The sequence below is a fragment of the Culex quinquefasciatus genome, chromosome 3 (genome assembly GCF_015732765.1).
Source record: "Culex quinquefasciatus strain JHB chromosome 3, VPISU_Cqui_1.0_pri_paternal, whole genome shotgun sequence".
Taxonomy (NCBI): domain Eukaryota; kingdom Metazoa; phylum Arthropoda; class Insecta; order Diptera; family Culicidae; genus Culex; species Culex quinquefasciatus.
The window spans coordinates 186,257,593-186,283,634 of NC_051863.1; the positions used below are offsets into that span (position 1 = coordinate 186,257,593).

The window sequence follows — 26,042 nt, forward strand, 5'->3', positions numbered from 1 at the left end:
CAAGCCATCGGACTCCTAGGTTCGAGCAGAAACTTGCAATAGAGACCACAAAAGGGCCGCCAGAAGAGCTTACAAGAAAAGTTTGCGGTTGGGAGGCGAGGTTATAAATTCTATGAATCATTCAGAGTAGATAAATAACTTCGCTCTGTTAAGCTTAGTTTTGCCCAGAAAAAATAAGACTGTAAATTAATTCTCTACGAAATCGGCATTTTTTTTTTATTAATTTTAGGTTTTGATTTTTTTTATTCAGCTGATTTTTTTTTGTGCATTCGGTATGCCTAAGAAGCCATTTTGCATCCACTTTGTCCATATATTTTTTTGATCGATTTGGTGTCTTTGGTAAAATTGTAATTGTATGTATAAAAGCTGCTTTGAAAAAAATGCAAGGCACAAAAATGAGGATTTTTAATTTGACGTTTTAATTTACTTACTTGATTTACAAAAAATAACTATTTTTATTTTTTTTTAATTTTCTGATGTTGAATGTTTTAATTTATACTGATTCAAAAAAATCGAAATATTGGTCGCACAAATTTTTCAACTTCCTTTTTCGATGTTAAATCGAATGTTCAATCAAAAAGTATTTCAGTAAAATTTTGATAAAGTGCACCGTTTTAAAATTAAAGCCAGTTTTAGCTAACTTTTTTTTGAAAATAGTCACTGTTATCCAATATTTATAATTAGTGCACATATTTGACCACTTTTGAAAAAAATATTTTTGAAAAGCTGCGATAATTCTCTATAATTTGGTTTTTTGAACTTTTTTGAAACGGTGGTTGCTGAGATGTTGCCATGCAAAGATTTAAAAACAGGAAAATCTTCAACTTTGCCTGGGACACCAAATCAATCAAAAAATTCCTTCAAAAGATAGAGATTTTCCAATTTTCATATATCATTTTTGTATGGACAGATGCCAAATTTATATGAAAAATTATATGGACAAACAAAAAAAAATGGCAAAATGGTTTCTTTGGGAATACCGTTCAGACGGATTAAAAAAATACAAAAAATACGAATGACCGCAATCTCAGGAAATTGCTCTATAAACTAATAAAGTTTTTGGAAAATCTAAAAATCAGTAAGGTTCTCAGCAATCACCTAGTCAACGGGTATAATCCAATTTAAAATTCAAAGTCGAATGGCCAGCTACTGTCGCAACCATTTGTTACATCTATGTATAATCCTTATCCCAAAGCAACAAAATCTCAATGAAGATTACTCACCTTCCTCGAGAATCCCGGTTGCTTTATTTTTTTTCTAACAATAGATTCGCTCATTGCTCTACGGTGTGTGCTCTGCGCTATAAAAATAAATCTTTGAACATTACCTGATACAAAAAAAAATCGTCACATAAACACACCCGCGGGCAACTTGTTTAATTTTTATCATCACTTTGTTTCGCGGACGATTATTTTGAGTTGAATATAACTTGTACACGAGATTCGTGATTTATTCATCATCCACGTTTGTCTGTTTTCAGCTGTTTTTTTTTTATTATTTGTTACTTCAGTGTGAAAGAAGATCTTTTTATAATTATTCGTAATGCTACATTTCTATTGTCCTTTGAGTGGCTGTGAGTCACTGACGGATTATGTTTTATTTTTACACAATTGTTTTCGCATGTTTTGTTAAAATTTCTGAGGCGTTTTCATCTGAGGATACCAAAAAAAAAAAAAGAAAACATGTTTTACACGATACAGTGCCAGTTGAAAGAAAGTTTTATTTTCTGTGAACATCTTACATGCTAGAAATGTCAATTACTTTTTTTTCTTGAGAATATTTAATCATATTTATTTTATTTTATTTAAAAAATAGTTACAAAACAGGAGATTCTAAGAGCGATTGATTATACACCTAGGAGCAAAGCACTCTCACACGCACTGTGTGACGTTTTCTAGAACGAGACGACCTTCTTGGTTTTGAGCTTGACCATTCCGGTGGTGACCTTGGTGCCGGCGTGTTCCGTCGTGGTGGCCGGAATCAGCTCCTCCGTCTCCGCCAGCAGCTTCTTCAGCTGGGCCGAGCGGCGTGCCCGGGCCGCCTGTTTGGCCTCAAAGTCCTCCAGCTCGACGTCCAGGTCGGCCAGCCGGGCCTTGGTGGCGTTGGCCCGCTTGGCCGCGAACGATTCCGCCGTTTCGTCCTTCCAGCGGAGGGCCGCGTCTGAGCTGGCACTGTCTGCGGTGGCTCTAATCTACATGGGGGACGGGGTTTTTTTGGATTGTAGGTAGGTTTTTTTGGGGGGTGTTTCGGGACGGTTTGGAGGAAATACAGAGTGGGTCTTAGTACGGTTCTGGAGTTGAACTTTGAAGGTTCTGTAGTACGGTTTGGTACTTTGCCTGAAGTGTTGTGTTAAGTGGCAGGTAAGCAGAAGCAAAATAGGTACAAGATTAGCTTTCGGTTATGTGGCTTGCAGAGTTTTGTAGGTTAGTTGAGATTCCATTTCTTGGAACCACTCCTTCTTGATCATCAACGCAACAGTTAGTCTCACTTTTCGAAACCGTTCAACCTACCTTCAGCGTTTTCCTCACCGATCGCTTCTCGGAGGAGGAGTTGAAGTCGTCCTCAACGCTGGCGAGCTTTTCCGCCATCTTTCGGCTGGTGTTTTCCGCCAGCTTGGCCCTCGTGTCGGTGCGAACCTGCTCCAGCGTGTCGTCCGACTTGAGCTGGCTGAGAATGTCCTTGCTGGCGCGGATGCGGTTCAGGGTGGCCTGGACCTGTAGATCGAAAAAAAAACATCGGGTTCAAATTTGGTAAAAGCCTCGAAAAATGCCGTTTTTTTTGTATGATCAGCTGAGTAGAGATCGAGCGTGGGGGATTTTTAAAATAGAAAGCCATTTTCACTGATTTCACGAGACTGGCGGCGACGACGATGACGACGCTGAGGAAAAGTGATTGAACTCGGCAGGAATGTGATTCGATGTGGGGAAGGCGGTAACATCAACCATCAGTGAGAATGGTATTTTACGAGCAATTTTAGACTGGCTTAACACCGTGACATAAAAAAAACTGTGACGACTGAATAGCAAATATAGAGACAGGAAATAAACACTTTCGCCGAAAGATAAATGGCAATTATTATCATTTAAAAAAAGTAATCGATGATTTATTTTTTCGAAAATTCAATTCATTGATGAATTAAAAAATATGTATTTTTTTCTAAAGACACTGATTTTTAAATTAATTACAATTTGATGCAAGAGCACCATATTTGTCTATTGCGGTTCAAGGCAACTTTATTTATTAATTTTGTCGCACTTCAGTTTTTTAGTTTCCTATTTCAAATAAGAGCAGAGATCATTAAATTGCAATCCAATGCATTTATTAGGAAAAAAATAATAAACTTAACTTGAGATGACGAATGTTAAGAGCGAGTTTTTCACCAATGTGTAACAGGTCGTATCGAGGTGCTCCGATTTGGATGAAACTTTCAGCGTTTGTTTGTCTATACATGAGATGAACTCATGCCAAATATGAGCCCTCTACGACAAAGGGAGTGGGGCAAAACGGGCTTTGAAGTTTGAGGTCCAAAACCAGAAAATCTTAAAATTGCTCGCATTTCCGTAAAACTTCATCAATTCCAACTCTCTTAGATGAATTCGAAAGGTCTTTGAAGCCCTTAAAAATGTGCCATAGACATCCAGGATTGGTTCGACTTTTCTCTTAGCTTTTGCAAATTACTGTCAAAAATGGATTTTTTTAAAACCTTAATATCTTTTTGCAGCAGCCTCCAACACCCATACTCCCATAGGTCAAAAGATAGGTAATTACATGGACTATAAGCCTACGGTGTTAACTTTTTGGCCAATCGCAGTTTTTCTCATAGCTTTTCGATTTTTCTAGAACAAACATTTTACAACGTTAGTTTTTGCCCTGTAGGCCGCCATAACGGCACTTTTTGGTCTCAATTTTGTCATATTCGGAATCCTCGGACAATTTCACGTAAGTAAGAAGTATTGGAGTTGTAATTTTGATTGGAAAAAATGCCATTTAGAATGAATTAAAATATTTTTTAACGATTTGTTGGATTAGGGGTAAAATAGGTTTTCGCCTACTTGATACAGCATTTGACGTATTGATCATAGGGTAAATAAGATCTATTTCTTTTTTCAAAAATGTTTTATTTAATTATTTTTAAATCAAATTTACAACTCCAATACTTCGAACTTACGTGAAATTGTTCGAGGATTCCGAATATGACAAAATTGAGACCAAAAAGTGCCGTTATGGCGGCCTACAGGACAAAAACTAACGTTGTAAAATGTTTGTTCTAGAAAAATCGAAAAACTATGAGAAAAACTGCGATTGGCCAAAAAGTTAACACCGTAGGCTTATAGTCCATGTAATTACCTATCTTTTGACCTTTGGGAGTATGGGTGTTGGAGGCTGCTGCAAAAAGATATTAAGGTTTTAAAAAAATCAATTTTTGACAGTAATTTGCAAAAGCTAGGAGAAAAAGTCGAACCAATCCTGGATGTCTATGGCACATTTTAAAGGGCTTCAAAAGACCTTTCGAATTCATCTAAGAGAGTTGGAATTGATGAAGTTTTACGGAAATGCGAGCAATTTTAAGATTTTTCTGGTTTTTGACCTCAAACTTCAAAGCCCGTTTTGCCCCACTTCCTTTGTCGTAGAGGGCTCATATTTGGCATGAGTTCATCTCATGTATAGACAAACAAACGCTGAAAGTTTCATCCAAATCGGAGCACCTCGATACGACCTCTAGAACAAACCGAGCAATATTTACAAATACTGCCTCTTAAGCATTCATTAAAAAAATAATATCATTTAAAAAGTGCAAAAACAACCATCGCATACTTACATTCACTATTTTATAACAGTCAAGAATCAATTTTAAGAAGTCCTCAAAAATAATTCACATTGGATAAATGATTGCTAGAATAGTCAAAGGATCCATGAAAATGTTTTATAAGATAACAGCCAATAAATAAACTTCTCGACTCTCGACTATGACTAATCTAGGTTAGCTGAATTGAAATTGATTTAAATGTCAAAGTTTTGGAAAAAAATCTTTAAAAAGTTACATTTTCTATTTTTTATGGATTAAATATGCCAACGATTGAGTTATAGAGCAATGCGGTCTGTTTTTTTTACTCTCAAATTATGAAAAACTAAGATTTTTTTGAAAAGAAAACTCAAAGTAATTTCAAAATTAAATTTTAATTGCAATTAAAAAGTACTCATGTAAAATTTCGATTAAGTGGACCATTATCAAATTAAAACCACCGTAACTCTTTTTGTCCTAATGGGCCAATATAAAAAGTAGAGGTGGGCAAAACCACTCTTTTTTAGGAGCATTTTCGTTCGCTCATCAAAAAGAGCCGCTCTTTTGAACGGCTCTTTCGCTCTTTTACAAAATTTTGATGAAATTGTTTTTTTTTAAGAATCGTGTGATTTTAAAAGTTATTTCACACTGGACTTTTACAAATTATTTGATTAAAAAAATAAAACTGAAAACGAGAAGATGTCCTTGAAAACAATAGGTCTTGGCGGTCTCTATGTCAAGATTTCTACTCGAACCTAAACATTCGAGTAATTGATGGCATCCAAACATAAATCTAGGATTGCAAAAATTGCTATTAATTTCAAAATTGCGTTTATTTCTGCAAGAATTGAACAAATGCTGATATTTGTTTCTTCTCTTTTCTACATTCTGATTTAATCGTTAATGTCTATAAATGCTAAAGTTGATTTGGACAGAAGGATTTTTTACCCAAAATCTCTAAACTATTCAGAAGATTTTTGATAATATTATGCAATTTGAATTGCTCAAATTTGTATTCCAGTGATACTTCAATTTATAATCAGTTGTAAAGTGAAACATATTTTCATGTTGTTTGAAAAAATCATGTTTTTGGTTTTTTATAGGCAAATATTTGAAATTACATTTTTAATTCTCAAAAACAAATTTTGTATTACATTTTTTGGAATTTCAATAAATTATATTTATAACAAAAATCATGCCATGTTGAGCCGGTTCTTTCAAAAGACCGAAGTTTGAAAAAGAACTGCGGTTCTTTTTTTGTGAGCCCGGTTCTTTTGCTCTTTTCAGTGAATCGGCTCTTTGAGCGGCTCGCTCTATTTATGCCCACCTCTAATAAAAAGATATGCATTTTCTAAAGTGTATATAAAAAGATATGCATTTTCTAAAGTGCTTTAAACTGCTTGAAAGGATTTAGGTGAAAATTTGATCCGATCCTTTGCAAGGAAATGATTTTTTCAAACAGGAAGTCTCCAAATCAAAACTGGATTTGGCTCAAATTTGGAGTCTTTGACCCAAATAATTAAACCCGTATTTTTTTTGTTTAGCAATTAAGGTGCTCTTATCCAAAATAGGGTGGTTAAAAATTGAAGCGCGTTTCAAAAGAAAGGTTATTAGTTGGACTTTTAAGGAGAAATAGGTGGAGGTTCGAAAACCTAGCTGAATATTTCAAAAGGTCTTATGAAAATTTCATTTGCTTATTTGAAGGTCTCGGGGACAAGGGCTCATATCTGACAATATTTTTCCATGATTCATTGTTATATTTTACATAACATATCAAAACATTTAGAATATCCATTTACACGATTCGAAAACATGAACTTTGAACATAAAAACTGTTTTTTGTACAGGTCATCATTGAATTTTAAAATATCGCAGTTTTAGTGAAAAAGGTTGATTTTTACCCGTTTTCGTCATTTTCCCTTTTGCGCGCGGCGGTGTCGGAAAACTCAGTTTTTATGTTCAAAAATTCATATCTCCGAATCGTGTAAATGGATATTCGCAATTTATGGATATGTCATGTAAAATATTTCAAGAAATCAGGGAAACATATTTTCAGATATGAGCTCTTTGGTCCCGAGACCATCAAATAAGCAAATGAAATTTTCATAGGACCTTTTCAAATATTTAGCTAGGTTTTTCGAATCTCCATATATTTTTCCTTAAAAGCCCAACTAATAACCTTTCTTCTAAAATGTGGCGCTCTAAAATTCGTTTAAAAAATGTGCTTTTTCCGAAAATCTTTGAAAAATGCCATTTGATTTCCAGTTTTTCGGTTTTTTTAACATAGTGAACATGATTGTCCATTCCTTAATATATATATTTTATTTTTGAAAAGTTGAAAAAAATTCTCATAAAATTACTTAAAAGACATTGAATATTTGTCCTCTGGTTGATGAAATAAAGTGAATAAAAGTAAATGAAACAAGAATCATCTAAACGTCGTTTAATTTGCCAGTAAGAATATTTAAGAAACTAATGGTAGTATTTTCAAAATAGCGTAAAAAAAACATTCCTAAAATTTTCTGATAATTTCGATTGCAAATTTGATTTTATATTAAACACTAATGTGAATCATTTTTTCGAGTAAAATTACTATTTTTCCAAAAAAAACTCAATATTTCAAAAAATCATAAATAGGTGGCAACATTTTTGTCTATACTTTTCTATGGCTTAGAAGTTGCCCTTCGTTGTTTGTCCCCTGCAACAAATAAAAAAAAATCATTAATCAAAAAATATTTTTTTCTGAAAAAAATATGTTTGCTCAAAAGTACTTTCCGATTGCATATTGAAATACATTTAAATGATAAAGTGCATATCTGGAGTTTTTTTAAAAGGTCCAATAAACCAAATTTCCAGTTTTTTAGGTGTTTTTGAAACCGCCTTGAGTCAGGGGTATTAAAAAACACCGAAAAAGCAAAATCTAAAAATTTTGATTATTGGACCTGTTCAAAAAAAAACACCAGATATTTGTATACTCCTGAGCAGCGATGGAATAATCATCATCAAAAGAAAATCATTAGATGTTCATCAAGAGAAAAATCCGAAGGAGCATGCTCTCCTATCTCGCGCACGAAAGATCGATAAAAAGAATCTTAAAATATCATCATCTTGATTATTCGGCGGAACATCTTTTTCACTCCTACACTTGCAAGTGTAACGTCACAAGTCGAAAAATGACTTGTCATTTTTAGTAGATGGGCAATATGTGTAAACAAAGCAAAATAAATAATTGTAAGTGGTGCTAACAAGGAAATTCACATAAAATCATCAACAGAATGATTTTCTTGGAGAAGTTCGGGAAAGAATTTCTTTTGCGTGATTTGCCTTCTCTTTATTTCGCGGGTGAAGAAAGTTCGATAGCGATATTGATTGTTTTGCGATTATTCCATCCCTGCTCCTGAGATTATTTCAGCGTTTGTAGTGCTGGAGCTCTCTTGAAGAATGCCTCCTGGTGCTTAAAATGTGGCTTGCGCTTTTTCGAGAAATTTGATTTCTAAATTATTTTTTTTTATTTATATTCCTTTCACCATAAAATGGATGTAACTTTTAACTCTTAAGTCCAAATTGTCTTGTACAAAATAAAAGTGTAGATTATCAAAATCATCCTAATCGTGAACCACCCTAATTTTCAATCAAACCTAAAATTGCCCCTTTCTACAACTCTTCCGAAGACATCAAAGCTCAAAAACTTCACCATTTTTCGGAAAATCCATTTTCCACTTAATTTTGCGATCTGGACCGCTGCACAATGTCATCGATGTAATTTCTTTTCAATATCTCGTTAGTAATGATTAATCGAACATATGACGTATGGGTTAGGCATTCTGGTGAGTATCGCATCAAAATTTACTTGCATCAGCTTGACTTCTAGCAATACAACAATGATGGTGGTGGGAACTACAGGAAGGAGCTGTCAATTTTGATCAAATATGTTTCCATGAGTTTTTTTTTGTTTGTTCAAACCTTTCTTTTTACCAGCTTACAAGCAAGCATGAGCTTCTTAACCAAGTGCCTGGAGAATGAACTTAGATGAATGATTTTTTTAAAATCAAACACAAGGTTTTCACTGCGACATTGTGCGGTTCAATGTATCACATTTTATTATCATCATCATATTTCTGTTTGGTTTTGTTTAGGGTATTCTACAAATGTATAAGTGAGGTTTATTTCTGCATTGTTTTAATTCTAAGAAGATTAAATAGGATTGATTATGGGTGCAATAGTAAAATTGGTATATAATTTGTTTAAGCCTATACAATTGTTCGTTTCGTTTGTTTTTGCATTATAATCACATACACTTGCAAGTGAGTGTTTGTTTGAGTGTTTGTTGGTTTTGATTTGGGTTAAAAAAGGTATAAATACTATTAAAAATATTTAACAAGTATACTTAACAGGCAGTAACAAGCGCTTGTTTCTACACTTATGTTTAGTCGAATGCCCTTCGAAGAAGGTTTTTTGGGTATAAATTTTCGTTCGTTTTTCATGTATACATAAAAGTAAATACTATCGCGCGTGTTTGTTTACGTAACTGTTCACAACTAGTGGAGGGATAGAGAGAGCTCAGTGAGTTAGATTAACTACTTAAAGGAATACACAAAACAGATCAACATTCCTGGCAGATAGTCGAGGGCTAGTATTCCGCCTGTGTGCGTAATGTGCTCAGCTCAATACATGCTGCTGTTGCTGCTCTAAATACAGTGCGAGATGGCGCGACATTTGACATTTTGCTTATTTTGTATATAATTATGTAAAAATGTGGTTATAGTTGCTGTTGTTTGTAAACTTTGAAAATTTGGAAACATATTTTAATCAAAACGTAGACGTAGAGGTGTTTTGTAAGTTAGGGAATTGGAAGGAAATGAAATCTCACGCTGATCAAGATGAACTTTCAAGAACTTGCATGCAAGATTTCATCTCCTTCGTGCAGGTTTCTTAGTTGCGAGAATATAAAAAGGGTCGAATTTCGATTAGTTTTCGTTGTAGTAGGTGAGGGGGGGGGGGGGGGGGTTGAAGGGGGGCTTTGGGGACGCAATTTAGGAACATCCACAACCGCAGCCACCGTAGTTGACCGAGTTGAAGTAATTGTAGTAGTCGTAGTAGGACCGCGGCATATAGTGCGAATCGCTCGGCAGGGGAATCACGTAAAAGATCGAGTTGTCCCGGTTGACGTCGGACCGGCGGAGAAGATACCGGCGCCGAATGTGGGCTCTCACCTGATCGTCAAAGTCGAGATCGCTGGACACCGGAACCAGGCTGGAGCTGCGCAGGGCCTCGGCGCGCTGGTCGATGACCGACCGCTCGTGGATGACCTTGGAGGCGCGGGAACGGGCCGCGGCCAGCTCCTCGTCAAACTCGCACCCGTTGAAGTCGTACAGGGGCCGGGGGGAAACGGCACGGCCGAGGCTGGCCCGCTCGCGGTCGGCAGAGCTGCAAACAGAGTGTGGATTGAAAAATTGACTTTCCAGCTGTGCGTCTAGGGTTTGGCAGACAGTCCGGTCATAAATCAACGCTGGAAGTGGGAAGAAGCATTTGCAGTCCAGATGAAAAAAAAAATCATCAGATAAGACGAAAATTTGTTTCAAAGGGCAAATCGTCTTTACTGTACTACATATCTAGTCTCAAGTCGGTTTGCAAAGTTTTTATTTTTCTCGTTTGAGTTCGAGTCCGATTTTGAAAAAAACTGTGATCAAAGTCAAAAGAATTTAATCAAGTTCAACTGGAATTGTTTATCCAATCGTGACACCCAGCATGCCAACCTAACCACTGACATGAACCTTGGCGCTCATTTGTTATCCTCCGTTTTCTTCAAACCCAATCTCCAAAAAAATAAAATATTGAAGGTGAATTATTTACATAAACATGCCGACCACAGTTTCGGCCTGTTTCGTTGACCAGATGGTTCCAAACTGGGTCGTTTGTTTACGCATAATGTGTGCCCCACCAACTAACAGGCTAACTATGTACTAGAAGAAAGGTTACTTACGCCGGGCGGCGGCTCTTCTCGAGCCGTTCCATGGCCTGCTTGTAGTTTTGCTCCACCATGCCCAGGTTGGAGGCGTACACGCGGGTGCGAAGTCCAGGACGGCGGCTCATCTTGGCTTTGTGTGTGTGTGTGTCTTTTAACGGTTGATTTGAGGGAGGGGTTAAAACTCAGATGCAAGCTGGAAGAGGGGGTTAGTTAGCTGAAATGAGAGAAGAGACTTTTTGTAATTAGAATTATTTGTCAAGTTTTTTCTTTGTTTTACATTTTCAAAGATAAATTTGAATATATTTAGTTTTTTTTTTTTTTTGCTATTTTATACAAAGTTGAGCAAATGTCCCCAAAAAAGTTTTCATTTGTATTTTTGGATTAAACCAAATCTCTCCAGGCTGCTTCCTTATGACTAAAGAAGCCACTTTGCATCATTTGCCCATACAAGTCTATTCAACATTCTAGCTATCAATACAGAAATGGTAATTATGTAATTATTCGAAAATCGGTGTCTTGAGAATGATTTTCTGACCATGTTGGTGTCTTCGACAAAGTCGATGATTAATTAAAAATTTTAAAAAATACTCATATGTTTAATAAAATTTTAAACACTTAGAGTTAATCCGTATTTTGAGATTTTCGAAATTCTTTGACATTATTTTTAGAGATCTCTTAAAAAAATATATTGGAAATGTTAAAATTCAATTTTGAAAGGATTCAAAGTTAATTTGAAATAATAGCCTTAATTTCAAAATGTTCATAATATTATATTTTTGAAGCGATCAGAAAATTTTATGAATGATTTTTTGTGACATTGAAATCGGAACCTATAGCATTCCCCAGCATTCGGAAATTGATTGCTGACATAGAAAACTTCAATGTTATTATTTCTTTATTTTTGAGAGGTTGTATCTCAAAAACAAAAAGATCATATTTTTATTTGTTTCTTAAACGATTTTATGAGGAATTTTCTCAGGTATATGAAAACAATATTGTTGGAAATGGGCAATCATGGATACGATTTGAATGTCAACAAGAATCATTCATCAATCATTAAGGCTATAGTAAAAAATGATGCACCTTTTTAAAAAAAATACTAAATCAGGCAACAAAATTTCAGTCAAAAAAGATTTTTTAGGCAAGAATTATTATTTCTTTAAAAACGTCATATCTCGATAGCTGGAAAACTGCCAAAATTGTATGGAGACTTGTATGGGCAAACCAATGATGAAATGGCTGATTTCGTGTAGCATTGCTCAGTTTGATTATAAAAAGGTTTCTTATTGCCGATAATTGCATAATAAAAATGTGTGTTTATATTGATTTGGTTGTAATCACCGTGGAATTTTTAATTGGTTAAATTCGCTTGGTTTTGTTCGGTGCACATTTTACACATTTTAATCCAGTTCCACGACCCACATATTTGGTCAAGCTTTAGCTCAAATTTCCAAAATTGAAGATGCAAAAAAACTTTATGCGTTACTGTTCATCGAAAATTTATAAGTATTTGAAATATCTCTCTAATATTTTAAACATTTTATTTTACAACAATAAGTTGATTTAGTGAACTTATCTAAGATGAAGATTCATCACAACCGATCTACACGGTTATAATTACATCTTAATTGTGGTTAACAAAAATGATTCAGATATATTGCCGTAGTTGATTTATATTAGTGAAATATATAAACAACTTGGTCAAGGTTCCGGTTCCTTTGAAAAATCATCTAAAAAACAGATACTTTGGCAGTTCATCAGTAATAAATCAGTTATGTGAAAAGATGTTTAGCTGATGGAGAAGCTAAATAAAATTTTATGAAGAAAAGATGATAAAAAACTTTTTTTTTTTGAATAATCACAATAAAAAAATATTTAAAATTTTAAAGGCTTTGCGATTTTTTACGCACGCAATGCAATTATCACGGGGCCGTTATCCGAAAACTCAAATTTTACGGATCGTGAAAAATGTTCAAATAACCCGTGAAATATATTGCTAAACAACCATTTAGATTTAAATATACTTAATTATATATTTGGTATCCAAGCTGAGTGATATTTCAAGCTGAAAATTTTCAGCTTTCACGGAGACCATCAAATCAAATCATTTAATCAAGTGTAAATTTCCCGAGACTTGAAAAACTTAAATAAAATGACCCAGAAGGGTTCATTTTAAGACCTGAATTATATTTTAAAGCACTGGAATAAACCGAACTTGAAACCTTTTTATTTATTCTAGAATTTTATTTAAAAAAATGAAATGGTAGTCAAATTGCTATTCCAAGAAATTTACCCAATACACGAAACACTATCATTAATTTTCAAAAAAAATGAGTTTTCACGAAAAATACGACGATAAGAACCCTTTGCCGAACTGTACTTGAAAATTTCACGAATATTCAAAATGTTTTTGAATGAACCCAATTTTGCTGAAAGTGACAATAAATGCAGGGAAATGCATTTGCTCACAGTTGATTGCACTTCTATTTTCACTTTATATTTCAAATAAATCAGACAAAGTTTTGTTTTGACAATGGAAATTAAAAACTTAAAATATTTTTTTTTATTAAGGGCAAAAATTTTAATGCTTCTTGAATTCTTTCAGTTACATGGTACTGTGGAAAAAAGAATAAACTATCAATACAGCAATTCCCCACGAAAACAGCATGGAAAAACAAAAGTGCTCGGATCGGGCTCAAAATTTTTCTGGGGTTCCCTGGCCGAAATAATTAGACCCGTATTTTTTGTTTGGCCATTAGGGTGACCTACGCCGTGTTAGGGTGGTCTGAAAAATTTTCGTCGATTTTCGCAAAAACCACTTTTTTCGAAAAATCATAACTCCACGCCATTTTAACCGATTTCAATTGTCTTATACGCAAATGAAAGATGATAAGTTGGCCTTTCAAAGAAAAATAATAAGAAGTTTCAAAAATCTAGCCTAACATATGAAAAGGGCGTATGAAACTTTAAAATGTCGTTTTGACAGTGTCTGGACCAAAGAGCCTATGTCTGGAAATATTTTTATCGGATTCTCCGGACATTTTTACATAACATACTAAAAAATGGAAGGAGTTCATCAACAGGATTCCGAGATATGATTTTTTGAAAATAAAATCCGTGTTTTTTGACGCGCGCAAAAACCGGAAAATGACGAAATTGGCAAAAAATCAACTTTTTTCACTAAAACTGCGATAACTTTAAAATTTCACCTATAGATGACCTATAGATGTCTGGGTACCAAAATTTTCGTAATTCGTAACTTTTGGTACCCAAACATGTATAGGTCATCGCTGAAATTTTTAAGTTATCGCAGTTTTTGTGAAAAAAGTTGATTTTTTGCCAATTTCGTCATCCTCCGGTTTTTGCGCGCGGCGCGTCAAAAAACACGGATTTTATTTTCAAAAAATCATATCTCGGAATCCTGTTAATGAACTCCTCCCATTTTTTAGTATGTTATATAAAAATGTCCGGGGAATCCGATAAAATTATTTCCAGACATAGGCTCTTTGGTCCAGACACCGTCAAAACGGCATATTAAAGTTGCATACGCCCTTTTCATATGTTAGGCTAGATTTTTGAAACTTCTTATTATTTTTCTTTGAAAGGCCAACTTATCATCTTTCATTTGCCTATAAGACAATTGAAATCGGTTAAAATGGCGAGGAGTTATGATTTTTCGAAAAAAGTGGTTTTTGCGAAAATCGACGAAAATGGCCATTTTTCAGACCACCCTAACACGGCGTAGGTCACCCTAATGGCCAAACAAAAAAATACGGGTCTAATTATTTCGGCCAGGGAACTCCCACAAAAATTTTGAGCCCGATCCGAGCACTTTTGTTTTTTTCCATGCTGTTTTCGTGGGGAATTGCTGAAAAAAGACTTTACATAAAGCTGCTCTGGGTATTTCTAATCTGTGATTCCAAATCTTCAAACTTGTGAAAAGCTGAAAAGTGCCAATGTTAATTTAAAACGTTGTTATTGACAAAATAAAATGTTTACAAACGATTGTATTCGTTTTTATTTTAATGAAAATGTATGTTTTAAGCATATTTTACTTGAAAAGTTACCAAATTTACACTTAAAACGTTTGTGGATAAAATGTTTGTTAAATTTGTTTTTTATGCATTGATTTCCAAAAATCTTTGGATTCCACGGAATTTCACGGAAATTATGAAATTTCAGTATTTTTACGCTGTTCGCGAAATCAAGAAAATTCACTTACCCTAACTAAAATTCTATCCCGCAAACAAACTGTTTTTGGCACATTGAAAAATATTCTTCTAAATTTCGGAGCTGGACTGGGAAAAAGCCATGGAAACTTGATTATATAATTGCAAATAATATTCCTCTAACGTTTATTTTTCAGTAATTGATATCAAAACTTGATGCCTATTTTCTTTTCGTGGGTGAAAAATTACAAAATATAACTACTGAAGCTAATCAATAATTGAAAAAAACAAGAAATCGCAAAAAATACCGCTTAGAAATCCTAAGGCAATATTTTTATTTATATTTTTAAATTGGTTTTAATTCTATCAAATATGTCAATTTTACTATATTTACAGTTTATTTTGCAAATAGTAGTTTATGCAACAAGTTGCAAAAAGATGATTTTTTCAGCACGAGACGTACATTTATCCAACGAGGTTCACTGAGTTGGAAAAATACGAAGAGTGCTGAAAAAATTAAGTGATTTTGAAAAGTGTTGCTATTCAATTCTGTTATTTTTGGTACAGAAAAGTAGGCAATTTCGTCGTTCAAGAATGACAGGAAAATTAAGTAGTTTCACGACGGAATTGCAAAAAGTTGCTTTATAACTTTCTGGTTAGCTATTAATTACTTGATTTTTGTCAAAGTTTACATACGCCAATTTCAAAAACACGATTGGAAGTGCAAGCTCTACACCCTCATCATTTTTCTTAGTAAAACAGAATCAACTAGTGATGATCAACAAGAAATAACAGTCAATTATGGTGCAACTATTATCCGGACTTTTGAAAAATTTAAAATGGAACATTTATTTTGAATCAATCCAAATTTTGTCTACAAAAGCTACTGACGCGTTGTTCAAGCGGCGAGCTTTGAAAATCTGAAACTGAATAATTAACGTAAAGTTTTCATAAGAAGTAAATTTATAGATGATTTTTTTTATTAAATAATTTATTTTCAAATTCCTTGGTTGCAAGAAATTCCATCATAATTTGTAGATCATAAATTATCACAAATTTGCTTGAAGCTTATTAGTCCAAAGAGACCTATCACCATCGCTCATCAACGTTGAATGTCATCGCGCGTTATTTCGACTTGTTGCAACCAACATTCTTCAAGGCGCCACGTCCCGAACGTCCCCCATCATTCCCCATGCGAAAAGACCACCTCGCGATCGCTCATTCATCAAGTTAGTAAAGTTTACTATATACCAACTAGAAACGGGTCAGTCCACTTCAGTGCGATTTTTTTTGCGATTCAGCACTTGACTCGGTAGAATTTTACTTATTACGTGTGTGATGCACAACACCCCAAAAAGCTAAGAATAGTTTTTCCTCTCACGCCGGTTGGTCGGCCGGTCGGAAAAACTATCCCAACGTGGCCCCCGTTGGGACTCATCAAGACCGCCGCAGGCAGGGCAGGGCTTGTCAAAGACATAATGGCCGGCCACTTTGACACTCGCTGCGAATGTGGTTACACAATGAATTCCACTCTAATTCCGCTGAAAAATGCAACCAACCGGTATCAGCTAGAAATAAATTTGACTCAAAAAACGCTTTTGAAAATATAGTTCAAATTCCTTCGAGATGTCGAGTTAAAGTGTGTGTCACGCTTAAAGGGGGAGGGGAAACCACCGCCAAAATCACGAGTTATCTATTTTCACAATTGCGTTCCCGTGCTCATAAGGCGATGGGAGGGAGAGGGAAAACTCAACAAAAATAAATAAAGTACGTGAAAAGCCGCGCGCGTTGACTTTGAGGTAATTTTTTCTCGTTTTATCGCTGTCACCCTCCCCGGTTGTTCTGTCGTCTGGCATGTGATGTGAGTCAAGGTTTCAGAGGAGTGAGTCGACCGGTTGAGCGGTTATGGCAGTGAATCACCTTCGAGAAAGATGCTGGCACAGAGATTCATCTTTATTTTCGTCGGGAGAGAGGTGACATACGTCTTATCACCTATTAGTGATGATGAGTGGCATTGAGGTTATGTTTAGACGAAGCTAGCCATTGTTTGAATTTGTGGTGACCTTTTTCATGCGTCATCAGCTGTAACCACCTTGTTTTAACCTGTGGTTTGAATTTTAAGACCTGCAGGAATTCCGTACGATTTCATTGCCAAATTTGTCATAAAATAATCTTCAAAAAAATAGTAAAAATAAAATTTATTTGCAAAACATTTTTTTTAATAATAAAATTCCCAGTAATTTCAATCGAATTTAAAAAGGCAAACATATTTTTCTTAAATGCACTATAAAAAATTGAAATTGATTTCATATTCATTTGTCCAGTGCTCATCAATCATTTCGAAAATGGAAAGGATCAAATTGTTCACCTAGTACAGAATGGGTTCGAAATTTTACATTCGAGAGTTGGTGGCCTAGGTCATCAAGACTGTTTGAAGAGTTGATTTAGCACCTTGTGATAAAATATTAATAATGGTAATAATTGATAGAATAAAATTCAAAAGACTATGCCAACCTTTTCTTTGGAAAATGATCGAAAATGAAAGAGCTTAAATACTTCGACAAGCAAAACCATTTAAATGCAACAGCTTGTCCTATTGATTTGAAACTGTAAAGAAATAATTTGATTCGTAAATTGATAAACCTTAAAAAAAATCCTATATCAAATCACACAAACACCATCCAATTTGTTCCTTTTGATCTAATCTAATCTAATCTAATCAGACCCTAGCGCAGCCAATCTTTCGAAGGGATCCTGGAGAGTGCCTTAGGTTAGATGACGCCTAGCACTCTTCTTGTCATTTATTAACATTTGTAGTGTGCCATTGCATCGGAATGCATTGAAACATCACAAGCGTTAAAGCGGCCAGGCCTACTGCGTAAAGCCGTATCGCAGAGATGACTCGTAATTGGGTTGAGTTTGAGCACTGAGTGTTCGAACAACAACACAATTCTGAATCGACAGGAGGAAGAAGCGTGGGGACACACCACCATACGCTCCGAGATTTTGGTTGTATTCGTTGGGAGCACCATGCTAAGAAGGTTTGGAACTCCGGGACCCTCTGGGATGGGACATTGTATTTCCACGAATGCCCAGGACACTATTTGCCGTGGTTATAGCGCCACAACTCGCTCTCTGTAACAGTATTCCTAATTCCAGTCCAAGTTCACCAAGTCGTCATGGCCTAGTGGTTAGCAATTTTGCTTACCAATCCAAAGGACGGGGGTTCGAACCCCGCCTCGAACGACTTTGATTTTTCGTTCATATTTATCATTACTAATTTCTGTGTTCTAATCTTTCTCGTTGGGAGCAGATGGGCATCGAACCCAGAACCGTTCGCTTATAAAGCGAACACCGTAACCAGTCAGCCACGGCCGCTCCTCCATCCAATTTGTTCCTTTTGAGCATTAAAAAACAGCATGAGATTCTTTTTTTTTTTTTTGCTAAGGATGATACAAATTTTATTTTTGCAATTCCGACGTGAAACTACTTACTCATCCTGTCATTCTTGAACGACGAAATAGCCTACTTTTCTGTACCAAAAATAACAGAATCGAATAGCAACCCTTTTCAAATAAATGCTGAAAAGTTCTACTTTTCAGCACTCAAATGGATGCTGAAAAGTTGAACTTTTCAGCACTTGTTTCGAAAAGTAACACTTTTCAATTTTTTTTTTGATTTAAACGATTTATTGACAAAATACATGAAAATTTGACATAAAATTTCACTCAGGGTGTGTTTTTTGGAATTGCAAAAAATGTTGTATGGAACTCGTTGCAAAACTTGATTTTTTCAGCACTCTTCGCATTTATCCAACTCGGTGAACCTCGTTGGATAAATGTACGACTCATGCTGAAAAATCCTCTTTTTGCAACTTGTTGCATAAACTACTATTCTAGTTTTTGTCCCTCGGTTCTGATTCAATTATAATTTTCAAGCCCAATTTTCAAAATGTTGATACAAAATGTATCACAAAATGCTTATAAATGATAACAATTACGCGACCTACTACCAATAATTTGCAAAATATAAATGAATATACGAAAATATTGTTTTTCAAAAGTTTTGTGTTTTATCCAATCAGTGGCCACAGAATAAAAAAAATTAAAAAAAAGCTCTTTTTTATTCAAAAAGCCATAATAAACCTTAAGAATGCATTTTAAAAAGTTTTCAATCAATCGTACAACTTGTCGTACAACTTTGTTTAATTTTAATTTTTCAACAACAAAAATATTTAAGCCCATGATTTTTTGAGGAATTTTTAAAGGGTGAAGGATGATGGAATTTTTGAATTGCTCATAAAACTACTGTAGAATTACGGATAATATACGATGGGTTTTATTCCGTAATCATGTTAGCAAGTTTAACTGACAAACACGAAAAAGTGCGAGTTTGTTTGTTTGTTTGCGGGAGTGTAATGGCTCCTTTATTTGAGAACTAAGCATTACATAGAGATTTATTTATGTAACAAGTTTTGAAGTTTAAAATAAAGAACACTTTAAAAGATCTCAGCAATCCATAAAAAAATCACTTTTTTTCAATTACTAAATGAATTAAAGAAATCAAAAAGCAGGGTAATTTTAAACGAGAATTATAATATTGATTAAAAATTTGCCCTTTTATGGGTCATTCCAGGTCAACTGGGTACACTTTTGGACTCGACCTTCACCGATTTGGACCAAATTTGGAGGGAACGTTCATCTCTCGATAGTTATCAGAAATCCCAAGTTGTGAGCTGATTGGACCATTCCTCTAGTTTTGGCAACGCCCTCTTTTTTGTCGATTTTCTTAAAAAAAAAATTCTTTGAATCATAACTTTGCAACTATTTGAGCAAAAGACTTTCTACAGGTTGCATTTAATGCAAAATTGTCCAAGGAATCCGATAAACATAAAATTTTAACCTCAAATGCCCCTAATATTAAATTTAAACGTTTTAAGTTAAACATTCTGTTTTGACCAATTCCTTATATTTATTTTTACTTTGTCACCATCGTGTTCCCTGGACAATTTTACATAATAATCAATGTAAACCTCAAACTAAAATGAACTATTGGCGAGAAACACCGATTTTACTGAAAAAAGTTTGATTTTGCGCAGCACTCGAAAGTACATGGTATGCTTTTTAACGAAAAGGGTGGAATCCCGAATAGTTTGGTTTTTATATGTGAGAAACTTATTTCGGATTTAAATTTATAGGACAGAGTGCTGCGCAAAATAATACCTTTTTCAGTAAAATCGCTGTTTCTCGCAAATAGTTCATTTTAGTTTGAGTTTTACATTGATTATTATGTAACATTGTTTGGGGAACACGGTGGTGATAAAATAAATAAAATAAAAATATAAGGAATTGGTCAAAACTGGTTTTTTAAACATGAAACGTTAAAATATAATATTAGGGGGCAGAGTTACAATTTTATTTTTACAGAATTCCTTGGACAATTTTGTATAAAATGCAACCTGTAGGAAGTCTTTTGCTCAAATAATTGCAAAGTTATGATTCAAAGAAAAAAAGTTTTTAATCTTCTTTTGGTTAAACAATATAAGTAAACAATTTTGTGGAATGAAAATCCTGAAGGTCTTTTCGGAAGGATTCCAAGTTAGAAATTAACCTCAAATTTCTCTTAAAATTATTAAAATTAATAATTCATATTGATAGAAAACGCGAAGAATCTCAAAAATTTCCCTTTTAAAATAAAATGTTATTCAGAAAAAAAACCAAAATGGATGAGCTCATGCTTCAGTAACTTTGAAAACCTCTAATTTATTATCACATGTTACTTGCTTTCAAAAGAAGTTGTCTGAAGAATCCGTTGGTGCAGTTCGTTTTCTAATTCAACTTTTTTTTCCTGATAATGAAAGAAACTTTTTAGAGCTGTAAATTTTTCTCACTTAGTATTTTTGACTGCAAAGTTATCTCTCCACTGCTAAATTATGTTTTTCCTTGTGTTACTATTCTTTTTTTTTTGAGTATGATAAGAATGTTAAGTTTGTTTTTGCCTTCCTCACTGAGGTAAGGCTATAATCCTGCTCTAAAAATGAACTTTGAATCAAAACGTTGTAGACCCACCTTCATGTATACATATCGACTCAGAATCGAAAACTGAACGAATGTCTGTGTGTATGTGTATGTGTGTGTGTATGTGTGTGTGTATGTGTGTGTGTATGTGTGTGTGTATGTATGTATGTGACCAATAAACTAGCTCATGTTTCTCGGCACTGGCTGAACCGATTTGACCCGAACCAGTTGCATTCGACTTGGTTTAGGGTCCCATAGATCGAGTTTTATACAGATTGAAGTTTTGATAAGTAGTTCAAAGGTTATGTATAAAAATGTGTTTTCACATATATGCGGATCTCACTTAAATGTATGTAAACTATGTCCGGGTCCATCATCCGACCGTTGGTTAGGTTATCAAAAGACCTTTCCAACGAGTCCAAAACATTGAAGATCTGGCAACCCTGTCTCGAGATATGGCCACTTATGTGACATTTATGTACTTTTTGGAAACCGGATCTCACTTAAATGTATGTAAACTATGTCCGGGTCCACCATCCGACCCATCGTTGTTTATGTTATCAAAAGACCTTTCCAACGAGTCCTAAACATTGAAGATCTGGCAACCCTGTCTCGAGATATGGCCACTGAAGTGATATTGATGTACTTTTTGAAAGCCGGATCTCACTTAAATGTATGTAAACTATGTCCGGATCCACCATCCAACCCATCGTTGGTTAGGTTATCAAAAGAACATTCCAACGAGTCCTAAACATTGAAGATCTGGCAACCCTGTCTCGAGATATGGCCACTTAAGTGATATTTATGTACTTTTTTGAAGCCGGATCTCACTTAAATGTATGTAAACTATGTCCGGGTCCACCATCCAACCCATCGTTGTTTATGTTATCAAAAGACCTTTCCGACGAGTCCAAAACATTGAAGATCTGGCAACCCTGTCTCGAGATATGGCCACTTAAGTGACATTTATGTATTTTTGGAAACCGGATCTCACCAAAATGTATGTAAACTATGTCCGGATCCACCATCTGACCCATTGTTGGTAAGGTTATCAAAAGACCTTTCCAACGAGTTCAAAACATTAGAGATCTGGCAACCCTGTCTCGAGATATGGCCACTTAAGTGACATGTATGTACTTTTTGGAAACCGGATCTCACTTAAATGTATGTAAACTATGTCCGGGTCCACCATCCGACCCATCGTTGTTGTTCATTGTTTTCATTGGTAGTATAAGGCTAATTTTTGTTGCCTATTGTGCGTTTTTCAAATTTTTCCAGTAATTTTTTTTTATTTATATTAAATTAAACCATAAGTTTTTAGCTGCAACCAGTTGTCTTTTCAATTTTTTGGGACATTAATAAAAAACAGTTTTGCATATTTATGTTGAAGAAGCAACAGCCGATTTAATATTTTTTCAAAACATTGGCAAAATCAACAAATCTAAGCATTTAATAGAAGAGATTCTTCCTTATAATTTTTGAATATTCAAAATTGGTATACTAAAGAATGCAAGGCATTTTTTTAGCTTAAAGCCAGTCAAAAAAACGGGGTTTAGTCTTAAGTAGTGAACTAACTTTTGAATTTTTCCTAAATTTGTTGAAAATTGCTTCTTTACGTGCGTTAAACATTTTTCTATCAAGAAAAATCTCTATCTCTTAACCGTTCCTAACTCAACCAAACAATTTCATCGCCGCACCCCGTAATCAACATTCCTGCCCTTTGTTGGTCCGGTTAGCTCGGCCAGAAATCTCCTCAGTTTTGGGCCAACTGCCAGACATCTGTCAGGCAGAAGTCAGCTTCGCCTCAGGTGAGTGCTTATGAAAAGTGGATTAAGAGTGCCGCGTGACCGCCCCATTTTCAGAACACAAAAAAACTGGAGGAAGTGTTGCCAGCTTTTAGTTGCTGACAAATTGGCACCGCCGGCTTTGGGTACTGTGTTGCGGTTGGTGGCATTCCTGAATTGCTTTCACATCTTTTCCGTGTGTGTTTTTATAAACTTGTCACTCATGGCGACTAAATAATTATTTGAGAGGGAAGGAAAAGTGAGACAGAGTGATGCACTTTGCAGACTTGTGAGTGGAACTGAGTTGAAGAGGAAAACTTGACTATTTTATAACAGAGTGAAGGAAAAGTCATGTTTTGATTGAGATCTTAAACTGGGCAAAGTTAATTTGGTTTGTGACTTCAAGAATGCTTCACTAGAATGAAATCACAGATTTGAATGCGTGAATCTCTTTCAAAATTCACCAATCAACAATTTGACGGTTGTATAAATGACAATTAGGATACATTTATCTTTCTTCATTTTTTTTTTGTTGAAATGTACTGACATCAGTTTTCAAAAACAAAAATGTAATCTGATTTTGATATTATTAACCAGAATTGTTTTAAATGATTTATGATATTTTCTATAAATTTATTTAAAAATTATGTGTAACCTTAAAAAAAAATCAAAGCAAACTGAGTTTCACAAAGAAGTATTTATATGTAACAAATACAAAAAGACAACTTTTGAACTTCACCACATCAACCATGCGTCTCCACCATAATTCATTTCATGTCTTCTTCAACCCCACCAAATTTGGCTCTTCATCACGATCCTGCTTCTTTCGTTCACTTCCCAGGACCTGTAATTTTCCGTTTTCCTTTTCGCTGATGGTGACGATCATCGTCTTTCCCGCAGCCAGGTAAGAATTTTCCGTGCGCTCGTTATTTTTGGCAGCCTTAAAAGATCCGGGGCCACGACCGACCGACATTATCTCACACACACACGTCACATTCCGAGAACAAATTTGTGCTTTTTTTCCTTCAGTTTAGTGTATTTATTAGCTCCCTCGACGGTGGAAATTCGGTGGAAATCGGAAGCTCGGAAAATATTTTTACAGCTGTCGAACGTTTTTCAACTCTTTTTCCTTTCCCAATTTTCACGATATGATGGATTCACTCGACGGATTTTCGCTTGAATTATAAACACTAAGTTATACATTTTCCTGCCCCCCCACTTCTAGCGTTGGCGGGGATGTGTTTGGGAAATTGCCGGAAAAATTAAACAATTTCCACAAATTACGCAATCGGAAGTCACTCTCACTCACTTTTGGCCAACGCGCGAAAAGTCACTTCTAACGATCGTAATTTTTCTCCTCCAACAACGTACAGCTAATGTCTAAACATTTTCAACTTTTAACTGTCACACACCAACTTTATTGTCCGGAAAATCCACAATGTGTTTACGAGTCCATTAATCAGCCAGCACCAGTATTTTCCTCCAACGACGATGATGGAGACGCATGGTTTTCGAGAAAATTTTTCCCACACGCAAAAAAAAACTCTGAACCTACCTAGTTTCAACACGAACCTCGCAACAACTGATGGAAAAAAGGCGACTGAGCGAATCAATTTTCCTCGAAAGTCACTTTTTTTCGGTCCTCCGGACTGGGCGCTTCGGTCACTACTGAGCGTGAGTTTTCCACCGGCCGTCGGTTTTATGAATCAAGTGGCTTAGGCTGCCTGCCGGGGAGACTGCGTGCCAGAGTGGAAAACTCGTTGAATAGTGGTAGTGGTGGTTTGCAGAGTTGTTTCATCAATACTACGATGGGTTGGTTTCAGGTGAGAGTGATCGTACGGTTTGAGGGTTTTTGGTGTGTGTAAAGCAGGGGTGAATTGAAGATGTTTCTCAAGAAGCTTGAAAAAATTACAAAATTATATTCAATTATGGGCTTTCAAATTTTCTTGGTAAAAAATTGGGAATGAATCATTTTAGAAAAAAAGTTTTTTCAACCAAAATTCTCGTAAATAGTTTCCCAACAAACGTTTGTAACTAAATAAATCTTCAACAAACACGATGCAATTATGACAGATATGTTAACAGTAAGCTTCAGAAAACTCTTATAATTTGTATTTAATATTTCATCAATTGTTCGACTGTAATTATTTCATTTCATTTCATTTCATTTATTTGGTTGCTTTAACAAATACATTGGTGCAATTGTTATCCTGAGCTGAGATATGGACTACCTTTCAACAGCTGATTAGTTCTTAATGGAGAGAGAGTTTTACTTACTAAGGAGAACGAATTGGACAGAGAAGGAAAAAAATTGCAAAATAACCTTAGAACGACTGTAATTATGAAAAAATTAAATTATAAACAATTTTTCGATAAAAAGTTATGGTTTTCACATAATTTTTCTAATCTATAACAAATTAAGACAAATTGGAAAAAAATATAAATTATACTCGCATGTTAACATGTTAACAAACAATCGCTTGATTATTCAAATATTTTGATATCAACAATTCAATATTTGCGATAGTGTCATTATTGTTTTAATTTTGTCATCCTTCTAAATTAGCCATTGCAATTTTTTCAAAATTTTGTTCCATTCCCACTTTTAAAATATCCTCAAAAATTAAGAGACAAAAAAATAGTTATTGAGTAATTCTCTAAGAAAACGATCTTTTTCCTTCAATTTTAATTTATGTGTTTTTTCAACCAGCCGAAACATTTTTGGTACCTTCGGTATGCCCAAAAAAGCCATATTGTATCATTAGTTTGTCGATATAATTTTCCATACAAATTTGGCAGCTGTCCATACAAAAATGATGTATGAAAATTCAAAAATCTGTATCTTTTGAAGGATTTTTTTGATTGATTTGGTGTCTTCGGCAAAGTTGTAGGTATGGATAAGGGCTACACTGAAAAAAATGATACACGGTAAAACAAATTATGGTGATTTTTCATTTCACTTTTTGTCTAAAAAACTTGATCTGCAAAAAAAAAACACAAAATATAGAGAATTTTCTCAGCTTTTCAAATATATTTTTTTTCAAAAGAGGGCAAACATGTGCACTCATTAAAAAAAAACTGCGACTTTTTCAAAAAATGACCTAAAAATGCATTTAACTTGAAAACAGTGCACTTTATAAAAATTTCACTGAAGTACTCTTTGATTGCAAATTTGATTTTACATCGAAAAATGAAGTTGAAAAATTTTTGCGACCAATATTTCGATTTTTTGAAAAAAATCAGTTTTGATTAAAAAATTCATAGCTCGGTAAAAAATTTTTGCACAACCTGGAAATTTCAGAAAAGTTGGCATTTGATGTC

At 34.7% G+C, this 26,042-nt stretch overlaps 1 protein-coding gene across 1 annotated transcript; it reads right to left on the bottom strand.

Annotated features, from left to right (window-relative positions):
* Positions 1–1,685: 1,685 nt before the first annotated feature.
* Positions 1,686–24,431, bottom strand: LOC6040107. Its single transcript, XM_038261770.1, has 5 exons — positions 24,277–24,431; positions 10,767–10,965; positions 9,997–10,210; positions 2,511–2,714; positions 1,686–2,191 (listed from the first exon to the last, which is right to left on the bottom strand). The coding sequence occupies exons 2-5, from the start codon at positions 10,874–10,876 to the stop codon at positions 1,895–1,897; spliced, it is 825 nt and encodes a 274-aa protein (XP_038117698.1). The 5' UTR covers positions 10,877–10,965; positions 24,277–24,431; the 3' UTR covers positions 1,686–1,894.
* Positions 24,432–26,042: the final 1,611 nt, after the last annotated feature.